Below are 23,381 nucleotides of genomic sequence, written 5' to 3' on the forward strand. Positions count from 1 at the left end.
GAAACCACAAATAAGACCAAGAGGAGATATTGTCTCATTCACCAGATTGGTAAAAATGTTAAAGTCTGACAATACCAAGTGTTAAGGAGAATGTAGAGTGACGGAGCTCATATGTACTACTAGTGGGAGTTTAAGCCGATACAGCTACTTTGGAAACTGATGCGTTAATATCTAGAAATTTGAAGATGTGTGTATCCCATCTCCAAGCAGATTTCCACTCCTAGGCGTAACCTAGCGAGATCTCTCACATGTAATCAAGCCAATGTGTTCTTGTTTGTTATAGGAAATAATCTTAGTATCCATCTATGGGGTAATGGATGCATACTTTAAGTGAGCTAAAGGTACATGTGGTATCAGCATAGAAGAATTTTAAATAATGATGCGTGGAAAAAATAAAGTTGCAAACAGAAAGCCATTTATATATAGTTTGAAAGTGTGAAAAACAATATTAATGTATTGCCTATGGATACCTACATGTGAAATAAAAGTTTAAAGAAATTATTTGGAATGATAAATATTAAATTTAAAAATATTATATAAATATTATATAAATATTAAATTCAAGATAGTATTAGGAGAAGAAAGAGAGATATGGTTGTAAAGGTTGCATAGGGCCCAGATCCCAACTCTGCCCTTGACTTACCAGCTGTATACCCTTAGACAAGTTACTTAACCTCTGTGCCTCAGTTTTTTGATGTATAAAATGGAAAAATAATATTATCTACCTCATAGGTATGCTGTGAGGGTGAAATGGGTGAGCATAGGTAAAATGTTTAGAATAATATCTAGCAAATAGTAAGTGCTATATAAGCGTTAGCAATTCAGGTTCTAATTACATGAGTATTTTTTATTATTCTGTTTATTTTTTTAAATGTTAAACATTGCAGTTTTTTAAAATGTATAAATGTTTCAGTATTCTAAAAGATAAAGACTATATGTAACATAACTACAGTATAATTAGTACACCTAAAATTAACAATAAATCCTTAACATCAAATACCCAGTTAATTGTTCAAATTCCAATTGCCCATAAATGTCATTAACTTCTTATACTTTCTTTAGATTAAGTTCCATGCATTATACTTTATTGATTTATCTTTTAAGACATTTTAATCTACAAATTCCTCCTCCAACTTTTCTTTTTCTGCAATTAATTTTTTAGCTTTATTGAGGTATAATTGGTATATAAAAATCACACACATTTAATGTATACATCTTGATGAGTTTAGACATATGCATATACTCATCATACTATCACCACAACGCCCAAAACGTTTTTTGTGTTCTTTTGTGTGGCTTGTTTTTTTTTTTTTTTCTGGTTTTGTTTTGTAAGAACACTTAACATGAGATCCATCTTCATTACTTTGTTTTTAAATTTTCTCTCCAGACTTTCCACAAGCACATTTAACCGTTGTCCACATGCATGCATGTACCTGTCCCTTAAAATAACTGATCTGGTTGGAACATAGATATGCACCCCCCTTGTCCTGAGGAAAGCACGGAAGGAAGCTTATTCAGCAACAGAGTCAAAGTTACAGAGGTTTGCTCTTGTAAGCTAAATAAGTTCCTGTGTTCTACTGTACCTGAGATCCAGGGATCTATCCTCCTAACATATTTTGAAGTATAGAACAAATACTGCAGTTTTCTAAAAAGAAGAGATGTCATTCTTGCCCTTTGTCATCAAAGAGTTGATAAGTGAACAAAGATTAAAAAATATCATCAACATAGGAATTTCAGGGTGTGGCATAATAATAGTAGAGCTGCAATCTATTAACCCCTAAATGTAGTAGGTACTGTGCTTAAGATACACTCATTTTATGTTTCCCTATGAAGTAGGCACTATTTTTAAACCCTGTTTCACGGTCAGGAATCTTTCTTCCGGCCAGAACCCAGGTAAGAGTGACTCACGCTCTTGACTGCTAGTCTGTACAGCCTACCTGGCTGTTGTTTACATTAGCTTCCTCTACACAGATTCCTACTTCCTTCCTGTATCAATCTTTATAAGCTAAGTTATGTTATGGTAATGAACAGTCCTAAAATGGGAATGGGGTAGCTTCTAATAATAAAGGGTTATTTCTCATTCATGGTACATATTTATCAAGGGTCAGCTGAGAGCTCTGCCACAAGCTCTTTACTCTGGGAGCCAGGAGTCCTGGACAGAGTAGCCACAATCTCAGACCTTGCGGGTTGCTATGGAGAGAGAGAGAGAGAGAGAGAGAGAGAGAGAGAGAGAGAGAGAGAGAGAGAGAGAGAGAGAATATATGGGAATGAGAACTATGGATAATCTCACCCTAACAGTTAAATGCTCCAGACTGAGAGAGACACACAACATTTCCACTCACATATTATAAACGAGAGTGCTGGTTTTCAAACAGGGCTAATTTTGCCAACATCTAGGGACATTTTGGCTGTCATAGCCGGAGAAGGGGGGGGATGCTACCTAGTCACCAGAGGTCACGGATGCTGCTAAACGCCCTACAATGCACAGGACAATCCACCCCCTCCCCCCCGCCAGCCACCACAACACACATATAGCAAAGAAGTATTCGGCCCCGAGGTCAATAGTCCCAAGGTTGAGAGACTCTGGACTAGAGCCAGTCACAAAGAGCCAGAAAGCACAATTTTATGAAACTGTCAGGGAGGAGAACCTGACACTTGACAAATAACACCAGTGACCACTATGTGTACTCAAGCTTAAAAGCTGTTATAAGGGCCCTTCAGAAAATACTTTCCCAGGATGGAAGTGAAGTATTACTTTTCGAGATAGCCATAGAAGGAGTCTTCTAACACAGTTAACTCCATCGAAGGCCAGAGGAGGCCCCTGGACTCACTTCTGAGCTGACCGCTGCTCTTCCTCAGCACTGCCTGAAAGAAGTATAATGCAGGCCACATATACAATTTAAATTTTTCTAGTCTCCACGTTAAAAAAGTAAAAAAGAATAGGTGAAATTAATTTAATAGCATAATCTATTTAATTCAGTATATCCAAAATATTATCATTTTAAATGTAATCATTGTAAAAAAAAGTGTATGAGATATTTTACATTTTTTGCACTTTGACACTTTGATACTCACAGCACCATCTCAAGTCAGACTAGCCACATTTCCAGTGTTCAGTTGGCATGTGTGGTTACAGTATTGGATGTGCAGCTCTGGAGGTTTCTGTTCTGGAACTTGGTGAGGGGCTTTCCTTGGTCTCCTCTGAGGATCAGCAGCACTGCTGTCTGTAACCCAGAGTCAGTAAGTTCTGGAAGCATGACATAACTTGCAGGAATATCTGTCCCAGACTCCCAAAGACGGTCTGCGTATGTTTCAGGAACAAAGAGGGATTGGTTTCCTGTGTAGTCTGTGCTATTACCTCTTTTTCTGATTTTCACTGGCAGGTGCCTCGTCTCCAGACATGGAGCCCAGCTATGGGGGAGGTCTCTTTGACATGGTGAAAGGAGGTGCAGGGAGGCTGTTTAGTAACCTAAAGGACAACTTGAAAGACACCCTCAAAGACACGTCTTCCAGAGTTATACAATCTGTTACCAGGTATGTGCATCCTTCCCCATTAAGTTTATGGACTCCGTGCCCCGAAAGGATCTGCTTACCTGCCAACTGCTTGTTTGGCTCAAGCACTGTCAATTTTGTGATGCAACTGCATGGGATCTGATTGACTAGGAATGCCATTGAAGCCACAAAGTTGAGTCCTTCAGAAGCTACAGGCATAGGCTGGGAGGACTCGGCCCCTTGGTACGTTAGAGGATAGTGGTTGACATCCCTGGCTTTTGAATCCAGCATCCTGAATTCTAATGCAGTATCTGCCCTTGTTAACCTAAGGCAAATTTTTTTTTTCTAAGGCAAATTAATTAACCTCTCTGAGCTTTACTTTGATACCCTGGTAAGATTTATGTCTTTAGGTGGTTTGAGAATTAAATGAGATAATAATGCACATGCAATCCAAATAAGCAATACTTATGGATTGTAATCAAAACAGAATTTTGTTTTCGTATCTTAATAGCCCTTTAAAATTTATTTACTGGGAGAAGTTTCTACCCTTCTACTGTGTGAAACTTTTACAAGCAGGCCATATGAATTCTTTTTTTATTCTTAGGAATTAGAAAGTTCTAGGGTCACTTTAAGTTAAAATATGTGGTTTTAAATCAAATTCAAACGTGAAGTCCAACATATTAATCAACATTTTAATTTTTTTCACCAGTAATTGTATCCTTTACCTTCAATCCCCAGCTAGCACCTGGTAGGCAAAAAAAAAGGGTCCTTTGTTCTTTCTCCATCACTTCCTCCCCTACCCCCTAGCTGCATGCCCTGTTTGGAGTGGTAGGTGTGTGCTCCTGAGGGTGTGGGCTGTCTTCTATCAAAAGTGCTTACTTGTTAGGGGGAAGGCCTGAAGGGAAGTCAGAATATAGCTACTGGATGGAAATGTCCCAGGTCATGATGTGCAAGTGATTGAGAGAGAGAAATCTTGGGACATTTGGATCATTTTAATGAGTGCCCTTTTCTGTCCTGCTTTTAGCTACACGAAGGGAGATTTAGACTTCACTTATGTTACCTCCAGAATTATTGGTAAGTTTCTCGTGTTTATTAACTGCCCAATAGCTCAGCTTTCAGTGGCTGCCTATTGTGACAGCAGACCTGTTTAACCTATTTTTTTTCTGTGTGACCCTTCCTCCAGTGATGTCCTTTCCTCTGGATAGTGTTGACATAGGATTCAGAAATCAGGTTGATGACATTCGAAGCTTTTTGGATTCCAGACATCTTGACCACTACACGGTGTACAATCTGTCGCCCAAGTCTTATCGAACTGCCAAGTTTCATAGCAGGGTAAGGAATTTTAGCCCTGATCACAAGGTTGAAGACATAAGAGGGTATTTTCCCCCTTAAGAGCTATCCTCAAAGCCTTTGCCTTTAGGCACATGGAGCTGAAAAACTATATACTATGGACACTTCTCTATCCACAAAATTTTTATTAGGCTGTTATGAGATATTCTGAAACTTTTCCTTGGGTGAGGATATTTGTAGGAAAGTTTCTCTGTCAATAAGATACCATCTAATTGAGGGCCTCAAATCAGCTGTGGCTGGTTGCTCAGTTGTTAGGGCACGTTGCTATGCGGCTCAGTGGAGATTGACTGCTACGTAGGGCAGTTGGAGACCCTTATGCTGGAGCACTAATGATGCCTTTCATGCTTCCTTATTGCTGCTTTGGCATCATGATGAGGCAGTGTGGCTAAACCAGTAGAGACACACCAGTATATAGCTTTCTGACATTTGGTAAAGGTATGTGTTTCATAAGTGAGGTATAGCACATAAACAGTCCACACTGTAGGTTTGATGATACTATTGCTAATATTTATAGCAGTGAGAGCAGCAGCAACATTTTTAGAGCATTTACAGTGTGCCAGGAACTTTACATGCAATATCTCATTAATTCTCTCAACGGTCCTCTGAAGTAGATGGAGAAACTGAGGCACAGAGAGGTAAGGTAACTTGCCCAAGACCACAGGCATGTGTCTTAGCCATTACTTTGGGCTGACAGTGTTACCTGGAAACCTGGATTATCCTCTTAAGGAGCTTTTAGAACTAGGCAGAGAAATAGTTCTAGTTTCAGTCTAGTTAAGGAACTATGAGAGCTGGCTTTGGTTTGAATCTGATGTTAAGCTTGATATTTCTGGTCACTGAATTCTTGATTTACTCACTAAAATCAGGCTTTCTCTCTCTCAGGAACATTTTCAAAAATCTTGACTTAGCCTTTAGATATGATTGGTTCTTCAGCTACATCTGGATTTATTAATAAATGGAAAGGGGTTTTACACATTGGACCCTTTAAAAGTGAAACTTCATTTCAACTATGCAAAATGATAGTTGGTTGTGTGTACTGTGTATTGAGGATCTCAGCTTTGATGCCAGAACACATTTTGCTCCAAATTTTAGTTGCCATTAATAATCTCTGGGCGTCAGTTTCCTGATCAGTAAAAACTAGAAGAGAGTCTGTATGCTCTCTTAGACCACTTCCTGCCCTAATGTTCGATAAGATAAGGGAGAATTTTGTGAAGGATTCTCTTTTCCCAGAGTGTTTCCAAAATAGGCAAGAGGTAACCCAGTGGTTCTCAAGCTTTAGTGTACATCAGAGTGTCCTAGAGGGCTTGTTAAACACCTGGGCCTGGCACTTCTGGTTCAGCAGAGGGGTGTGGTGAGAATCTGCATTGCTAACAACTTCCTGGGTGCTACTTCTACTGTTGCCCTGTGAGCCACTCTCTGAGAAGCACTGATAAAACCATTCTAAAGTGCTTTCGTCCAAATTTCCATTCTATAACGGAGATTTCAAATGCAGCTCTTTAATATTCCCTGTAGTTAACTGCCCTTCCACCTCTTATTCCATCTATCACGTAATTCAGAGCAAGTGAATTAGCATCCAACAAAAATGTGGGTAGCTTTTTTTTTTTTTTTTTGTGACCTCTCCCGTTGCGGAGCACAGGCTCCGGACGCGCAGGCTCAGCGGCCATGGCTCATGGGCCCAACCGCTCTGCAGCATGTGGGATCTTCCCAGACCGGGGCACGAACCCGTGTACCATGCATCGGCAGGCGGACTCTCAACCACTGTGCCACCAGGGAAGCCCTGGGTAGCTATTTTATTTCTAATTCAGATGCAAATATTTTGAATTGATTTTTTCTTGTTTGGAGACTCAGTGCCATCATTTTCTTTCTTTCTTTCTTTCTTCTGATTTGTTTTTTATTGAAGCATAGTTGATTTACAGTGCTGTGCTGATCTCTGCTCTACAGCAAAGTGACTCAGTGATACACATAGTGCCATCATTTTCATAACTGAAGGACCATGGAACATCCTGTATAATATTTCATAGAAATTTTATTTAATCTTGAAATATTTGTGATAATCTGAAAAATTTTCCCTCTGGAAGTAAATAAAGATGTAATATCATTATAGAAGCATTCATGCATATTAAGGTATCTCTTATATGTATATATGATTTATAAAAGCAAACTCTTTTATAAAGATATTTAAAGAAAGGCATCAATTAGTGTAACTACATATTTTGTGACCAGACTTAACAGTCTTACCAAAGAAACCAGGAATTGCATATGGAACATCTGCCCCAGACTACTCTCACTTGCCCTAGAAGAGCAGGGAACACATTTATTTTATTTGCTACCTGGAACGGTGCCTGGCATGGCTAAGAAATGTCTCTCAGAAGATTGAATGTGCCAAGAATTGTTGAACACATAGATATCAAATAAAAATTTGATTCTTGGGACTTCCTTGGTGGCGCAGTGGTTAAGAATCCACCTGCCAGTGGGGACACAGGTTCGATCGCTGGTCTGGGAAGATCCCACATGCCCTGGAACAACTAAGCCCGTGCATCGCAACTACTGAGGCTGCAGTCTATAGCCCGCAAGCCACAACTACTGATCACACGCACCACAGCTACTGAAGCCCACGCGCCCTAGAGCCCACGTGCCGCAACTGCTGAAGCCCACGTGCTGCATCTACTGAAGCCTGCATGCCTAGAGCCTATGCTCTGCAACAAGAGAAGCCACCGCAATGAGAAACCTGCGCACCGCAACAAAGAGTAGACCCTGCTCGCCACAACTAGAGAAAGCCAGTGCACAGCAACAAAGACCCAACGCAGCCAAAAATAAAATAATTAATTAACTAAAAAACGTTTGATTCTTATTCTCAAGGCACTTAAGCCTAGTTGGAGAGAGAAGTCAGAACGTTCTAAAGACAATAATATTTACAGTACCTACTGAGGGAGTTCAGTAAAGGGAGACAGCAGTGAGAGCTGGACCTTGACACATGAGTCTTGTCTAGGTGAAAGCGGTGGGGTTATTACTTCTCCATGCAAACCGTAGTCTTTGTCTTACCAGGCTCCGCATGATCTGGCTTCTGTGCCTCTCTAGCTCATCTTTCACTTTTCTCCGCTGCCTGAGAACCATGCTCCCACCAGGGGAGACGCACCGTCTCTTTGCATGAGCTGCTCCCACTCCCTGAAAGGCCACGCATGCCACACCCCCACCCCTTCTTTGTTCGCCAAATTTTGCTAAGGGTAGGATTTCCACATACCACAAGGCTTTTCCAATTCTTTCCCCTAAAATGCAGGATTGCACTGCACCTTTAGCCCTTTATAGATAGTCCCAGAACTCTGCGGACTGGAAGAGGACCCTCTGACCTAGCTCCCTCTACCCACAGTTGCATCTTAGAAGGACAGTCCCACAGCCTTAGTATTTTTCATCTTAGCTCTGTTTTTGATGTGGCTACATCTCTTTTCAAGTTCCTAGTCCTTTCTCTTCCCAGCACTAACACCGCAAATTGATTTGCATCCCACTGTTGCATGACTTAGAAAAGTGTTCTTGGTTCTCATCTTCCAGTCCTTGAGGCCCGAAATCATTTTCTCCTCCTTCCAGACAGGTGGAGTGCTAGGTCTGCAGTTAAATCTTATTTTAATAAATGTAGATGGCCAAGTCTTCTATAAATACCATGTTGGAAAAGACTAAACACAAGACTGGTTTTATTTATAGACTCACAGGAGTCCAGCTGTGTCTATATCTCTATGCCTTGAACCCTGAACTCAGTCATTTTACCTTTTTATTATGTGACATATGTTTGAAGATAAAGACGGTGGTGACAGAGATAGGCTGTTTCCAGGAAGATTTTACTTTGCTGAGGGGCATCATTCTGTATTTTGATTCACTTTTAGGCTTAGAAACCACATGGGTTGACAGGAATCATATGAAATAATTAAGTAACAATTCCTTAGTATTTGCATATGTAACAGAATGTTAAAATAGGACTCTGTGTTTAGTTTCAATTTTAGCAGAGGATTTGACTCAAAACAAAACATGGCAGATAGCCCTTCATTCAGAGTGCTAGCATACCTATTCAGGACTGCAGAGGAGATATTGAATGTCAGTGTTTTGACTCTTCTTAGCCAGTATCTACCTTGAGGAAATAAACGTCCTGATGTTGACAGTGAAGTCCTGTAGACCAATGAGATGCATAATCTAAGCCAGATGTTCTGAATCTGAGTTTAAAAGACATGGTTCCACTGTATATTTTGATCCATGCATGGGCTTCAGAGAGTTTAACCATCTGTTTTCACTCCTATTTTTTCTTTATTGTGGTAAAATACGCATAACATAAACATACCATTTTAAGCATTTGTAAGTGTACAATTTCAGCAGCATTAAATTCACTCACAATATTCTGTAACCATCACCAGTATCTATACCCAAACCTTGTTCATCATCCCCCAAGTAAACACTATAGCCATTTACTCCGTGTGTATGTGTGTGTGCACTGGTTCCATTTCTGCACAGAAGGTTTTATAGCTCTGCCCTAGAATGTCAGGAACTACTGCCTTACACATTTCTTGGTGTTGCTGTTGGCAATAAATGGAAAAGCAGATGAATGGCCACCAAGTCTAGCCTGCCCTAAAGTTCTTACATTCTGATAATGCTATTCCAATGCCACTTTGAGCCTCCTTCCTCTGTCTAACCAGGAAGGGGTACGCTGAAGGAGCCCAGTTAGTAGCATTGAAAAGATAAACCCAGCTGGTTCTTTTAGAATCTTCTTTTATTTCGACTATTTCTAAACTGCATAATCTTGTAGAATTTCTTCCTCTTTGCAAAGAACTTAATTTTAGGAAAATATATGATCAACTTGGGTTTCTTAAAGGATTGATTGAAGGTCACATTTTTTTTTTCATTTTTCCTTCCAGAATTCATCAAAGAGGTCACCATAGCTCCCAGTTGTTTCTGCTCTGGTTTGCTGGTTGGTGAAGGGAGTTGGCCATAGCGGAGTGACTTTTTAGATTATATTCATCTGTCCTCTGCCACTGTGCATCAGTGTAAGGACAGGAAATAATGGGGCAGAAAAATATCCCTGGCTAGGAGTCAGAGGACCAGGAAGCCCCACATTCTAGTTCTGCAACCTTCAGTAAATTGAATGTCTTATTAACTTTGGTAAAAAAATAGCCATCACTTGATCCCATAACTGTCTCACAAATGTCAGATGGAATTGTAGTTAATAATCATCAGACAGGGGCCTCCCTGGTGGCGCAGTGGTTGAGAGTCCGCCTGCCGATGCAGGGGATACGGGTTCGTGCCCCGGTCCGGGAGGATCCCATATGCCGTGGAGCGGCTGGGCCCTTGAGCCATGGCCGCTGAGCCTGCGCATCCGGAGCCTGTGCTCCGCAACGGGAGAGGCCACAGCAGTGAGAGGCCCGCATACTGCCAAAAAAAAAAAAAAAAAAAAAAAAAAAAAAAATCATCAGACAGTATACAAATTTTTATTATTATTTTTTATTGAGGTGAAATTCATATAATATGCACAAATTTTGAATTTTAAAAATTATCCTAGATTCGTATCTCAGCTGTTCCTCTTCTTGGGTAAGTTACTTCACCTCATCTAAAACTCAGTTTTCTCCCGTATAAAATGGAGATAACAATAAGGATTCCTATCTCACAAATAGAAATTTTTTCTTTAGGTTTGCTGTAAGGAATACATTTGATAGCAATGTCTGGCTTAGAGTAAACATTCAGTAAGTGGAAGCTATAATTACCATTAATAATAATAAAATGCCAAATAAATTATTGCCTGAAGTACTCCTTCCTCCAAAACTGGTGTCAGATTCCTAAGACACTGGATATGGCTCTTCAGTCTGATTCTCCATAGCCCCTTCTGCTCTTATGCTCAGCAAATGGGATGCTTCTGTCATCTCCTCTCATGCTCGGGGAGACAGAAAGATGAAAACCAAATGGCATCCAGCCCTGGTGCTGTTCTGGCCTCCTTTCCCACTGGGTGGTATCATGGCAGCCTGTAATCCATATGGCGTTTTCTGATGCTCTACAGCTCCGGGAGGGGTTCAGAGAGACTGGAGGCAGCATCGTGAAGTGTCACCTGCCCAAGGATTGTGCTTATCGCATGAAGCTGTGAACCTCACAGAGCTACAAAAATCGCTTGCAGGGATTGAATTCGTTAAAAAAATTTTTTTGATTTTGTTTATGCCTTAAATGTTTTTCCCCTTTATACAGAGCACATGCTTTTAAAAAATTCTAATTGTATGTTTGCTTAATGGAGTATAATTATATATCAAGTAAATATGTAATTATGCAGTACTTTAAATTAATATTATTTACTTGATTGGTTTAATGATTCTGAACAATTAGCCTATTGTGCTAAGAACAATTTAGCCAGCTTTTAGCTGAGACTCATAGATATTGACATTTAGTGTTTGTAGAAGTGACATACAGTTTCTAAAAGGTTTAAAACTACTGCCTGAGAAAACAAATTTCCTACACTTTTACATGGTCGCAATCTAAAAAAACAACAAAATCGGTTCCTTCCTCAAGATATTTTACATGTAGACAAAGACAAATCTTATTATAAGAAGAGATTGCCAAATAGGGTTCATTCCTTCGTTCTTTCACTCATTGATTCACTCAGCAAATACCTACTGAGTGCCTGCCATTGGACTAGCACGCAGACTCTGGACTTGGGTTACAAAAATGAAAAATGGTCTTTCTTCTCATGGAGCTTAGTGTCTAGAGGGGGAGACAGACATAAACAGTTAATTTGAATACAATAAGCTGGCACTTACTGTGTTTATGTTGTGCTCCTTAATTCTTACCACCATTTTTATTTTACACACAAGAGAATTGAGGCTTGGAGAGATTAGCAACTTGTCTAAGGTGAATCAGGTAGTAAGTGGTAAAGCTAAGGTGAAAACCCAACTGTGGCTTCACCATTTTGCTCTACTGGTGAAAGCTATAACAGATGAAAATGGACAAAGATGACTAAGATGACTAAGCACTTCTGCCTGTGGGCGTTAGAGGAACTGTCAGAGACAAGAGAACACTTGAACTTCGGCTTTGGAGTATGAATAGAAATTTACCAAGGGAAGGAAAAACATCACAGGCAGGAAGCAGCTTGTATAAATGTACATTTTGCAATTCCTCTGATGGCAAAATTTTTCTTCCCAATTATTCTGTTTTTAATCAATATATTATTTCCATTCCTTGAGAACTTGTCAATGGGGAATCTATCTGAGGATAAAGAATGGGCCAGAAATACACCCAAATCATGTTGGATGAAAGGGGCAAGCTGTTATGGAGTTTCAATCGACAGAGGCCCAATACTGGGTCACCCTGGATTGTTTGGTAGCTTTGTTAGGCATTTCATCTACTTTGTTTAATAAACTATACCTGTCATTCTCAAAGGTCTAGGAAAATTAATAACCTGGAAGGTCCCCTGACACTACCCACAATCATTTTGTAGGAAAAAAGTTACAAAGTAACCAAAAAGAATGGGGTTTTTGGCAGCCACAGAGAGAGAGAAACTCCATGTGTTTGCTTTCAGGTGTCAGCTCTAGAGACCACAGATAATTTCCCACTTATATTTTGACTAGTTATTATCTGTTTACTAGAAAAGCATGAACCAAACAGATTATTCCTGCCTCTCTCTCCCCACTCTTAAATGTAAAGAATTTGGGACGTTTGGGTTTTCTTAGACCAATGGTGTTAGTGTTGCAGAGCACTTTCTGATGACACCATCTGTATAAAACCTGTTGTTTTCTCCAGAATTCCCTGTATCAGCCAATGGCACCTGCCATCCTTTTATCCAGCCATTCAGGCTGGAAACCTAGCAGTCATCCTCGATTCCTCCCCCTCCACATACCCCTCCACACTCATGCCCTGCCACCCTGTGATCAATCCCTGAGTCTTGTACAGGCATTCCACTTCCTCTCTATTTTTTGAATCCCTCAAGTCTTTGTGTGTCCCACTGCTACTCATCCAGCCTAAGCCACCATCATTTCTTACTTAGATTCCTAATATAGCCACCTGACTGTACTCTCTGACTTTTGTCTTGTGTCATCTATATCTGTTCTCCATACTGGACCTTGAGAGGTCTTTGGAAAATGAGAGAGTCACTCTCCTTCTTAAATACTTCTCTCAGTTCTTAACAAGGCCTGGTATGATCTGACCCTTCAGTCTATGGTTTTGCCGTATAGGGTTTCATTCATTTTTTCCAAACAGCTAGCTCTATCTGACCTTAGGGCTTTGCACTGACAGTTACCTGATAAAATAATAATAATAATAATAATGATAGCCAGTATTAATTGATCACTTTGTGTATGTCAGATACTGAGCTAAGCCCTTGAAGTACATTCTCATGTTGTAGCCACAACCCTATGAGGCAGGTAGGTAGGTATCATTCATGACATTTTATGGAGAAAGGCTTAGAGAGGTCATGAAGTTTGCCTAAGTTTTTCCTTACTGTTAAATTAATAAATACCTAATCGATTGAGGCAAATGAAATCTCAACCAGTATACTGTTGTAGCAAAGTGACTTATACTCAGACGACCTGGGTTGCAATGCTGGTACTGACCAGCAGTGTGACATTAGACAAGACAACCTCTGAGAGTCAGTTTTCTTATCTGCAAAATAGAGATCATATTAGTACCTGTCTTATATGACTGTTGTACAGATGAGAGCCAAGCAGAATTCTAGGAACATAGTGTTAAAATGAACATGTGTGTTAGATGAATGAAAATGTTAGAGGTTGCCCCCATGGAGTTGTGGGTTCCCTCATTAAAAGAGGAAGAAATAAGACCCTTGAAAGAGCCTATCTTTGGCTTATTCAGCAGCACTTTTTTGTGTTTTCACTTTTATCATCTTGGATAAAATTAGGGATAGTGCAGGATTTATAATGTAATCCTATAATTAAGCATCTAGTAGGCAGGTCAAAACATTTTATACTAAATAGAAATTAAATTCAGTGGAACATTGAACCTTTGAAATCCTAATATTGGAACCTTTAAAAATCCAAATATGTATGTTAAATCATCTAGTTTAATTTAAAATGTTTTGGGTTGGCCAAAAAGTTCGTTCGGGTTTTTCCGTAAGAGCTTACAAAAACTCGAAGGAACTTTCTGGCCAACCCAATATTTCAAAATATGTTTACCAAAACAGAATTTTTAAATTAAAAAAATTGCAGGATTAAGCTCTTCTTTCTGTGTTTGGACCCTGTCCCTAACTCTTTCTGCTGTATTAAAAGAGAATGTAGTGTCACTTCCAGAAGTCGTTTGGTGTGCTACCTGCCCATGGAGAGGACGTCGCTTGGCGAATTCATTTCCTTCTGCTGTGTTCCTTTAGGTCTCAGAATGCAGTTGGCCCATCAGGCAGGCCCCCAGTCTGCACAACCTCTTTGCTGTGTGTCGGAATATGTACAACTGGCTACTACAGAATCCCAAAAACGTCTGTGTTGTCCATTGCTTGGTGAGTAACCTTTTCTTGTTGCTGTTGTGGCTATCATTCATGCTGGTTTGGTTTGGTCAAATACAAATGACCTTACACAGACTGGTGAACCAGGTAATGCTTAAGTTGAATAAGCATCTCTTAAGAACCCACTTAGGAATTAGGTGATGTGAGGGATATAAAATGAGGGGAAAACTTATTATTCTTGCCCTAAAGCTCGAATACCAGTGGGAGAAGCAGATATGTATACAACCCACATAATACAGGGCCTCTGGAATGTGCTAACTATTATAAAAAAGATAGAAACGAGCTGTGTGTGCATAGGCAAAAATGCCATTGAGTTTTGGGTGAATAGAAGTGACATAAGCACACTGAAATATTCTTTTCTTACCTTTATGTTTGAATAAAAATGAAATAAAAAGACATCTATGCCCTTATAAGTAGTCACATAGACTGACTGTATTTTATAGCAATTCCCAGTGGGACTGATGATTTTTCTGACCACTGACTTCCTAGAGTCCCTTTCCCCAACCCTTCCTCTGGAGGGCTCTTGCCTATTGTTTAAAACTCAACTTTAGGTAAAATCTTTTTTGACAATATGGACATTCGACCTATATATCTAAACATCTTTGGATTTAAGCATTTAATATACTGCATCATCATAATCTGGTGGCCCGCCTGTTTCCCCACTAGACTGTGAGCATCCTGTGGGCAAGAACTGTGCCTTTTTTACTTTGGAATCCCAGGTATGAAAGACTTTTTTTTTAACACTGTATTTTATTTTTACAAGAGATAAATAAACTGACACCAAGCATTGTAAATGGATGACCACAACAAAAGCAACAATGATTGCAATTACCAAACACGAAACACACTCATACTATGTCATAATATTGACATTCAGTCCAGTAATCCTCCACTGTAACAGCTCCTTTACTTTGCAGTGAAAATCGATTTGTATATTTTTTGCCTCTGAGTCCTTGTGGGATTTTTTTTTTATTCTATTCAAACAGAAAGTCACAAGGTATGAAAGATTTGAATAAGTGATTGGATATATGAAGAAATGAACACACAAATGAAATCTGAGCATAAATACTAGAACTATTCACTGCTTCTATAAACTTCAAGGTGTATTTTTTGCTATAATCTTAGTTGATGATTTTCCCCCTCTTTCTTGAGAGCCAGTTGGCTAAAAGAGGGATGAAAGCTGAGATTATTTCTTCTTTCCATCTCACATCCCCAAATTCTTGGTAATAAAAGAAGAACACTTGGTGTTTTGTAGGAGTTTAATGTGAAAGGCCAAAGGGTTTTCCTTTCAGAGACAGAACAGATTGTATAAAGGACAGATTATTTTTAGAGACTAAGCAGGCTTTAGGTACTTTGGTGATTTTTTTCTTCACTCAAGAACTTTCTAAAAGTTCAGCGAGCCTAGGTCTGGCAGCTTTGTAAGAGAAGATGGCTCGAGAGAGACCAGAGGCTCCCAGTTCTAATGATACAATCATAACAAATAAAAACCCAATGAAGAAGAAAAAAGAAGAGACATACAAAGAGTGAAGACCCCATAGCCTGCTCTCTAGGCTTACTGAAAAAGGACATGCATGAGTTGGAAGTCTGCACCAAGTCTTTGGAAGTGGAATTGCAGCTGGAGGTGGGAGCATTTATTTTTATCCTATATATACTGCTGTTTTATTAAAAATAAGCATATATTCATCTTTTAATTTAAAAAACTAAGAAAACTTTAAAAAAGACCTGCATGGCTGATAAAAGGAGGGAACACATATCTAAGAGCCATGAACCTGTTAAAAGAGTGTCAGGAAGACTAAATTCTAAAAAGAATTAAGATTGAGAAAAATGTCTTTTTAAAAAAAACTGCCCTTGGAATAAGGACAACAACAAATGCTGGAGGCACACGGTATAATCTTAAGTCCTTTATTCTGCTCCTTCATCGGGGGAACAGATGTCAAGCTAGAAAGGGAGTAACACTGATAATTAAGACAAAGCTGAGAGGTAGGGAGATAGTAAAAGAGCGTCACAGTACTTAAAAATAATCCACTCTCTAGACTTAAATTATGTGACAGAATACTAAAAGCACTTGGAAAAGCAATTAGGGGTTCCTTATGCAATATGAGGAAACAGGAAGAAAAGTGCCAGTCAAGCAAGGAGAGGAGATTGTTTTCCAAAAGATGGAGGAGGTTGATCCTGGAAAGTTACAGGCTGGTGAGCCTGATGGCAATTCAAGGCGAAATTCTAACACAATTTGTGCACAGATGATTTTAAACTCTTAGAAAAAAGGAGTCCACATCGATTCATTATGAACACACATATCAAACCAACTGAACTTTCGGAACAAGACTAATAGATTAGCAGAGATAGTTTATTGGATTCCTGCGAGATATTTCCCCATTTCTTATATTCAAGATGGAGAAATTTGAGCTAAATTTTTATACATTTAGACAGATATTGGCTGAATATTGCTTCCAAAGATAGGTGACTAATGGATCAGCATCCTCCCAGTAAAAGGTTGCATTTGGTTGCCCTTTTATTGACAGCTTTGAAAATGTGGAGGCAAGCTTATCAGTTTTCTCAGATTGGTCATTTAATAGAAACTACCAATGTGAAATTAAACACAGGATAAATATAAAGTCCTGAATTCTGGTTCTAAAAGATTAAGTGTATTTGTCTATTAACTTAACACATCATTTGAAAAAGAACTAACAGTTTTAGTGGATAAAAAGATCAATAAGAGCTTATGGTGTGATTTAGCTTGCATTTAAACTAGTTCAGCCTGGGGTTATGTTCATAAAAGCATAGTGTTCTAAGGAAGATGATATTTCCTCTCTAGTTTGGTCAGAGCACATCTTATATCTTGCATTTCACGTCTGGGCAGCACATTTAAGGCTGTTGTTTTAAAACTGGAGTCTGTTAAGAGGAAGTCCACTGAATGATGATGTCTCTTAAAATGGAACATCAGATGAGGAAGAACTGAAGGGATTGTGTAGTAGTCAGGGTTCTCCAGAGAAACAGAACTGACAGGATATGTGTAGAGATACATATGTAAGAGGAGATGTATTATAGGAATTGGCTCAAGTGATTCTGGAGGCCTAGAAGTCCCACAATCTGCCTCCTGCAAGATGGAGAACCAGAAAAGCCAGTGGTAACATTTAGTCCATGTTTGAAGCCCTGAGAACCAAGGGGGCCACTGGTGTAGGTCTAAAAGCCAAGAGCTCCGATGTCCAAGAACAGGGAGAAGATGGAGGTCCCAGCTCAAGAAGACAAAGAGAATTCTCCCTTTCTTTGCCTTTTTGTTCTATTTGGACCCTCAACAGGTTGGATGATGCCAGCCCACTTTGGTGAGGGTGAATCTCTACTAGGTCTACTGATTCAAATGCTGATCTCTTCCAGAAACACCCTCACAGACACACCCAGAAATAATGTTTTACCAGCTGTTTGGGCATCTCTTAGTCCAATCAAGTTGTGACATAAAATTATCACAGATTGGGTATGTTTTCAACCTGGAAAATAGAAAAGTTGATGGAAAGGGAGAGTATTTCAGATATGTGAAGGGTTGTCCCAGGGAGAAAGGAGTAGGTTTACACTTTGTCCTGAGAGAAGGAAGAATGAGGATCGTTGAGTGGAATAGACTGCAACTCAGCATATTCAGTATAAGGAAGAACTTTGTGAAGTTCGTCCAGAAGCAGGATGCTCCTTGTCCCTTAAAGTATTCTAGAAGAAGCCGCTCACCATCTGTCAGGAATGTTACCGCTTGCATTCCTTTACTGAGTGCGGTTGAATCAGGTGAAGCTTCTTTATTTTATATCCGCCTAGGAACATAACTTTGGGTAAAATACACCCATCGCATATTCCAAAAAGCAGTATTTGCCTAACCTGAGAACTCTTTACCTTCACCCTAAACTGAGAGACCTCAACTGTTAGTTCTGATCCTACAAGTCCAAAGTTACTTTGAAGACTAGATTATTTTTCAGTAAATATGTACAAATCTAATTTATATTGCTGGGTTTCTTAGGTTAGCAGAGAGTCAACTGTATCCTAAGGATCAGTCTTCCCTTGCTGCTTTGTGATTTAAATAGCTGGGACAGATTTGGGTTTTCAGGTGAACAAGCTTTAACTGACAGGCACCTGTAGTTAAGATTTCTCTCCTCCACACCCCACACCCAGACTCCCCACCCTTGACCTCTTTCTTTTAATTGCCAAGTACAGCCACTCTCAGTGTTGAGTGCCTGACCGATCCATGTTTATGACAAGTTTATACATTTTCTTTGATAGGATGGACGGGCAGCATCATCAATTCTGGTTGGTGCTATGTTCATTTTCTGTAATCTCTACTCTACTCCTGGCCCAGCTGTTCGATTACTCTACGCAAAGCGACCAGGAATCGGACTTTCGCCATCCCATAGGAGGTAAAGTCAGCTAGATGCAGGGTTGGCACAGACGTGGTCTAATTTGTATCATGTCCCAAAAAAGGGGAAAAACCTTTTTAGATAATCAATGTATTATCTTCTCTTTGGGCACAGTTTCTTCTTTCTCTTATTTAAACTGCATCTCCTTACTTCCTCTTGGATTAAAGCTACGTCTGATGATAAATTCTGATTTTTTTTTCCAAAGCTAGCCCTTAACTGATAAACTTAATCTGCTAGATCAAATATTGAGCTAGTGTAAAGTGCCCGTAAGCTTTTTCATTTAATAAATACCCCTTTATCAGCTCTTCGGGGGGAAGTACAGCAGTGTCACTAGATAAAAGCTTTCCTAAATTATGGCAGCATTCTCTTTTGCCATTTAATGTTTAAAGAATTAACACAGTAAATTTTTATTGTAGGTTAATAATTTATGAGAACAAACTTTATAGCAAATTGACTGCTTATTTCTTCTGCTGTGGTCGGCACCAATAGAATGTCTGTCTTGTGTTTTAGGTACCTGGGCTACATGTGTGACCTCCTAGCAGACAAACCCTACCGCCCTCACTTCAAGCCTCTCACTATTAAGTCGATCACTGTCAGTCCAGTTCCTTTTTTCAACAAACAGAGAAATGGATGTCGCCCTTACTGTGATGTACTGATTGGAGAAACCAAAATATATACAACTTGTGCAGATTTTGAACGAATGAAGTAAGTCATGATACTTTTCTTCGTTTCTTCTTGTGAACTGCTCCATTCCTGTGTAAGTTGGATCCTATTCTTCCTTTGAGGACTACATTATGAAATGGCTGATATTTTTTAAAATGTTCAATATAGGTGGTAATCATAGAAAAGCACAATTAAATCAAGGGATGCCATAGCCCCCCTTCAAATGGTGATACAAACTAAGGGACTAACATGAGCTATAATGAGGGTTAAGACAGTGGTGTAGGGCAGAAGACCTGGATGTTTAAGAAGGAGATGACCTTGATAAGAATTGGTGATGATAATGGAAGAATCAGGAATGAATGAGGTTTCTAGGTGAGCAACTAGGTAGATGGTTATATAATTAAAAAGTTATAGAATCTATAATAAAGAGCAAGTGCCAGTGGGAGGTGGTGGGAGATATGGAAGAAGGGACTAGATGATAACAGAAAATGAAATTAATTTGAAATAAATTGAATTTCAAAATTGGTATACGAGATACTCACAGAGCATCTCACTGCTGTTTCTGTGTTGATCTCAGTTAGACTTCTTTGTTCTCTCTCTGTTTTTATCATAAATTTACAGTTAGGGCAAGGTAAATACATCAGGGCTACATGTATTTGGGGAAAACGATTTCTGCTAATGGGCAGTTGATTTTTCTAGAAATCAGGATGGGTTGGAGAGAGAGGACCTGGCATAAGACCAGTGGCATCCTGTGGCAGAAACAATTTGCATCCAGTTGGCACTGGCTGTGCTCCTGACTTTGCTTAAGATAAGAAATGGCTCCTGGGTTCAGGCCTGGACAAACAGGTGCCTTGGCCAGAGCCACAGAAGACAGTGCCTGTATACCTGTGTTATTGTGCCAGATTAGACTCTCTTTCAGTGTATGCTTTTGTCTCTGTTTAAAGAGAATACCGTGTCCAAGATGGAAAAATCTTCATTCCCTTGAGCATCACTGTGCAAGGAGATGTGGTTGTTTCCATGTATCACTTGAGGTCAACCATTGGAAGCCGGCTACAGGCTAAGGTATGGTTTCAGAAAGAATTATGATATAAGCTCAGCTGATCCTTTAATAGGAGTGTACATCACTTTGGGCTTGAGTGACTTCTGGTTTTAGAATCAGAAAAAACATTTAAAAATTACCTTTGGAAACAACCTAAATGTCCATCGACAGATGAATGGATAAAGAAAATGTGGTATAAGGACTTCCTGGTAGCACAGTGGTTAAGACTTCCCCTACCAATGCAGTGGATACGGGCTCGATCCCTGGTCTGGGAAGATCCCACATGCTGCGGAGCAGCTAAGCCTGTGCACCACAACTACTGAGCCTGCACTCTAGGGCCCACATGCAGCAACTACTGAGCCCGCGTGCCACAGCTACTGAAGCCTGCACGCCTAGAGCCCGTGCTCCCCAACAAGAGAAGCCACCGCAAATGAGAAGCCCGCGCACCACAACGAAGAGTAGCCCCCACTCTTGCCGCAACTAGAGAAAGCCCACGCACAGCAACGAAGACCCAATGCAGAGAGAAAAAAAAAGAAAAAGAAAAAGAAAATGTGGTCTATATATAAATATATATATAAAAATTCGATTTTATATATATATATAATGGAATACTACTCAGCCATAAAAAAGAATGAAATAATGCCATTTGCAGCAACATGGATGAACTTAGAGATGATCATACTAAATGAAGTAAAGCAGGAAGAGAAAGACAAATACCATATGATGTTACTTATGTATGGAATCTAAAATATGACACAAATGAACTTATCTACAAGACAGAAATAGACTCACAGACATAGCAAACAGACTTGTGGTTGCCAAGGGGGAAGGAGGTGGGGGAGGGATGGACTGGGAGTTTGGGATTAGCAGATGCAAACTCTTATATATATAAAATGGATAAACAAGGTCCTACTGTATAGCATGGGGAACTATATTCAATATCCTGTGATAAACCATAATGGAAAAGAATATAAAAAAGAATGTATAAATATATATAACTGAATCACTTTGCAGTGCAGCAGAAACTGACACAACATTGTTAAGTCAACTATACTTCAATAAAAAAAAGAAAACTGCAAAAAAAAAAAAAAAGATTACTTATGCCCATTGCCTTCATTTTACAGGGGAAGAAAGTAAGCCTCAGAGGTTTTGACTTGCCCAGATGGTTTTGCCGGAAGATGGAAGCCCAAGAACTAAAGAGCAAACCTTGCTCTTTAGAAACTTGTGCCTTTTTTATAGTGCCCTATTTGGATCAGGGTGAGAGGAGATATTTCTATTGAGGATGTGGGATTAAGTAATCATACTTTTTCAATTTTTAAATTGAGATAAAATTTACATAACATAAAATTCACCCTTTTGAAGTGTACAGTACAGTTATTTTTAGTATTTTCAAAGAGTTGTGCAGTACCGCTAATTCCCAAACATTTTCAACACCCACAAAAGAAACTCTACACCTCTTAGCAGCCACTGTCCATTCCTCCTCCTCCATTCCCTAGGCAACCAGGAATCTACTTTCTGTTTCTATGGATTTGCCTATTTTGGACATTTCATATAAATGGAATCATACAATGTGTGGTCTTTTGTGACTGGCTTCTTTCACTTAGCCTAATGTTTTCAAGGTTCATCCATGTTGTAGCGTATATCAGTACTTCTTTATATACCCAGATAATATTCCATTGTATGGTTATATAGCTTTTATTAATCTCTTCATCATTTGATGAACATTTACGTTATTGCCACTGTTTGGATATCACAAATAATGCTACAAGTAATTGCATTTAAAAAATTTTTATTTATTGAAGTACAGTTGACTTAAAATGTTACATTAGTTTCAAGTGTACAACATAGTGCTTCATTATTTTTATAGATTACACACCATACAGAGTTATTATAAAATATTGACTATATTCCCTGTACTATACATTACATCCTCGTGACTTATGTATTTATTTTTTATTGGAGTATAATTGCTTTACAGTGTTGTGTTAGTTTCTGCTGTACAATGAAGTGAATCAGCTATATGTATACATATATCCCCTCCCCCTTGGACGTCCCTCCCACCCTCCACCATCCCACCCATCTAGGTCGTCACAGAGCATCGAGATGAACTCCCTGTGCTATACAGCAGGTTCCCACTAGCTGTCTATTTTACACATGTAGTGTGTTTATGTTAAACCCAGTCTCCCAATTCATCTTACCCCCCTCTTCCCCCCGCATGTCCACATGTCCGTTCTCTACATCTACGTCTCTATTCCTGCCCTACAGATAGGTTCAAAAACAGAAATATAGATCAGTGGTACAGGATAGAAAGCCCAGGGATAAACCCACGGACATATAGTCACCTCATTTATGACAAAGGAGGCCAGAATATACAACGGAGAAAAGACAACCTCTTCAATAAGTGGTGCTGGGAAAACTGGACAGCTACATGTAAAAGAATGAAATTAGAACACTCCCTAACACCATACACAGAATAAACTCCAAATGGATTAAAGACCTAAATGTAAGACTGGACACTATAAAACTCTTAGAGGAAAATGTAGGAAAAACACTCTTTGACGTAAACCACAGCAAGATCTTTTTTGACCCACATCCTAGGGTAATGAAAATAAAAACAAAAATAAACAAGTGGGACCTAATGAAACTTAAAAGCTTTTGCACACCAAAGGAAACCATAAACAAGATGAAAAGACAACCCTGAGAGTGGGAGAAAATATTTGCAAATGAAGCAATGGACAAAGGATAAATCTCCAAAATATACAAACAGCTCATGGAGCTTAATATCAAAAAAACAGACAACCCAATTTAAAAATGGGCAGGTGACTTATTCATTTTATAACTGGCAATTTGTGCCTCTTAATCCCCTTCACCTATTTCACCCTTCTCCCCTGTGAAAACCACTAGTTTGTTCCATGTGTCTGTGAGTCTGTTTCTGTTTTGTTATGTTTGTTCATTTGTTTTGTTTTCAGAGTCCACATATAAGTAAAGC

The 23,381-nt window shown here is 39.3% G+C and overlaps 1 protein-coding gene across 1 annotated transcript in view; it reads left to right on the forward strand.

Moving 5' to 3' along the window:
- Nucleotides 1–23,381, forward strand: part of DNAJC6 (DnaJ heat shock protein family (Hsp40) member C6) — a gene marked incomplete at its 5' end in the record, with an annotated part of 92,278 nt that overhangs the window by 42,518 nt on the left and 26,379 nt on the right. The window contains 7 exons of the mRNA XM_079726963.1: nucleotides 3,384–3,534; nucleotides 4,517–4,566; nucleotides 4,676–4,824; nucleotides 14,171–14,293; nucleotides 18,557–18,690; nucleotides 19,201–19,395; nucleotides 20,298–20,415. Coding sequence (XP_079583089.1) covers nucleotides 3,384–3,534; nucleotides 4,517–4,566; nucleotides 4,676–4,824; nucleotides 14,171–14,293; nucleotides 18,557–18,690; nucleotides 19,201–19,395; nucleotides 20,298–20,415 — 920 coding nt within the window. The remainder of the gene's footprint in view (nucleotides 1–3,383; nucleotides 3,535–4,516; nucleotides 4,567–4,675; nucleotides 4,825–14,170; nucleotides 14,294–18,556; nucleotides 18,691–19,200; nucleotides 19,396–20,297; nucleotides 20,416–23,381) is intronic.

The sequence above is a fragment of the Hyperoodon ampullatus genome (assembly GCF_949752795.1).
Source record: "Hyperoodon ampullatus genome assembly, chromosome: 2".
NCBI classification, from domain to species: Eukaryota; Metazoa; Chordata; class Mammalia; order Artiodactyla; family Ziphiidae; genus Hyperoodon; species Hyperoodon ampullatus.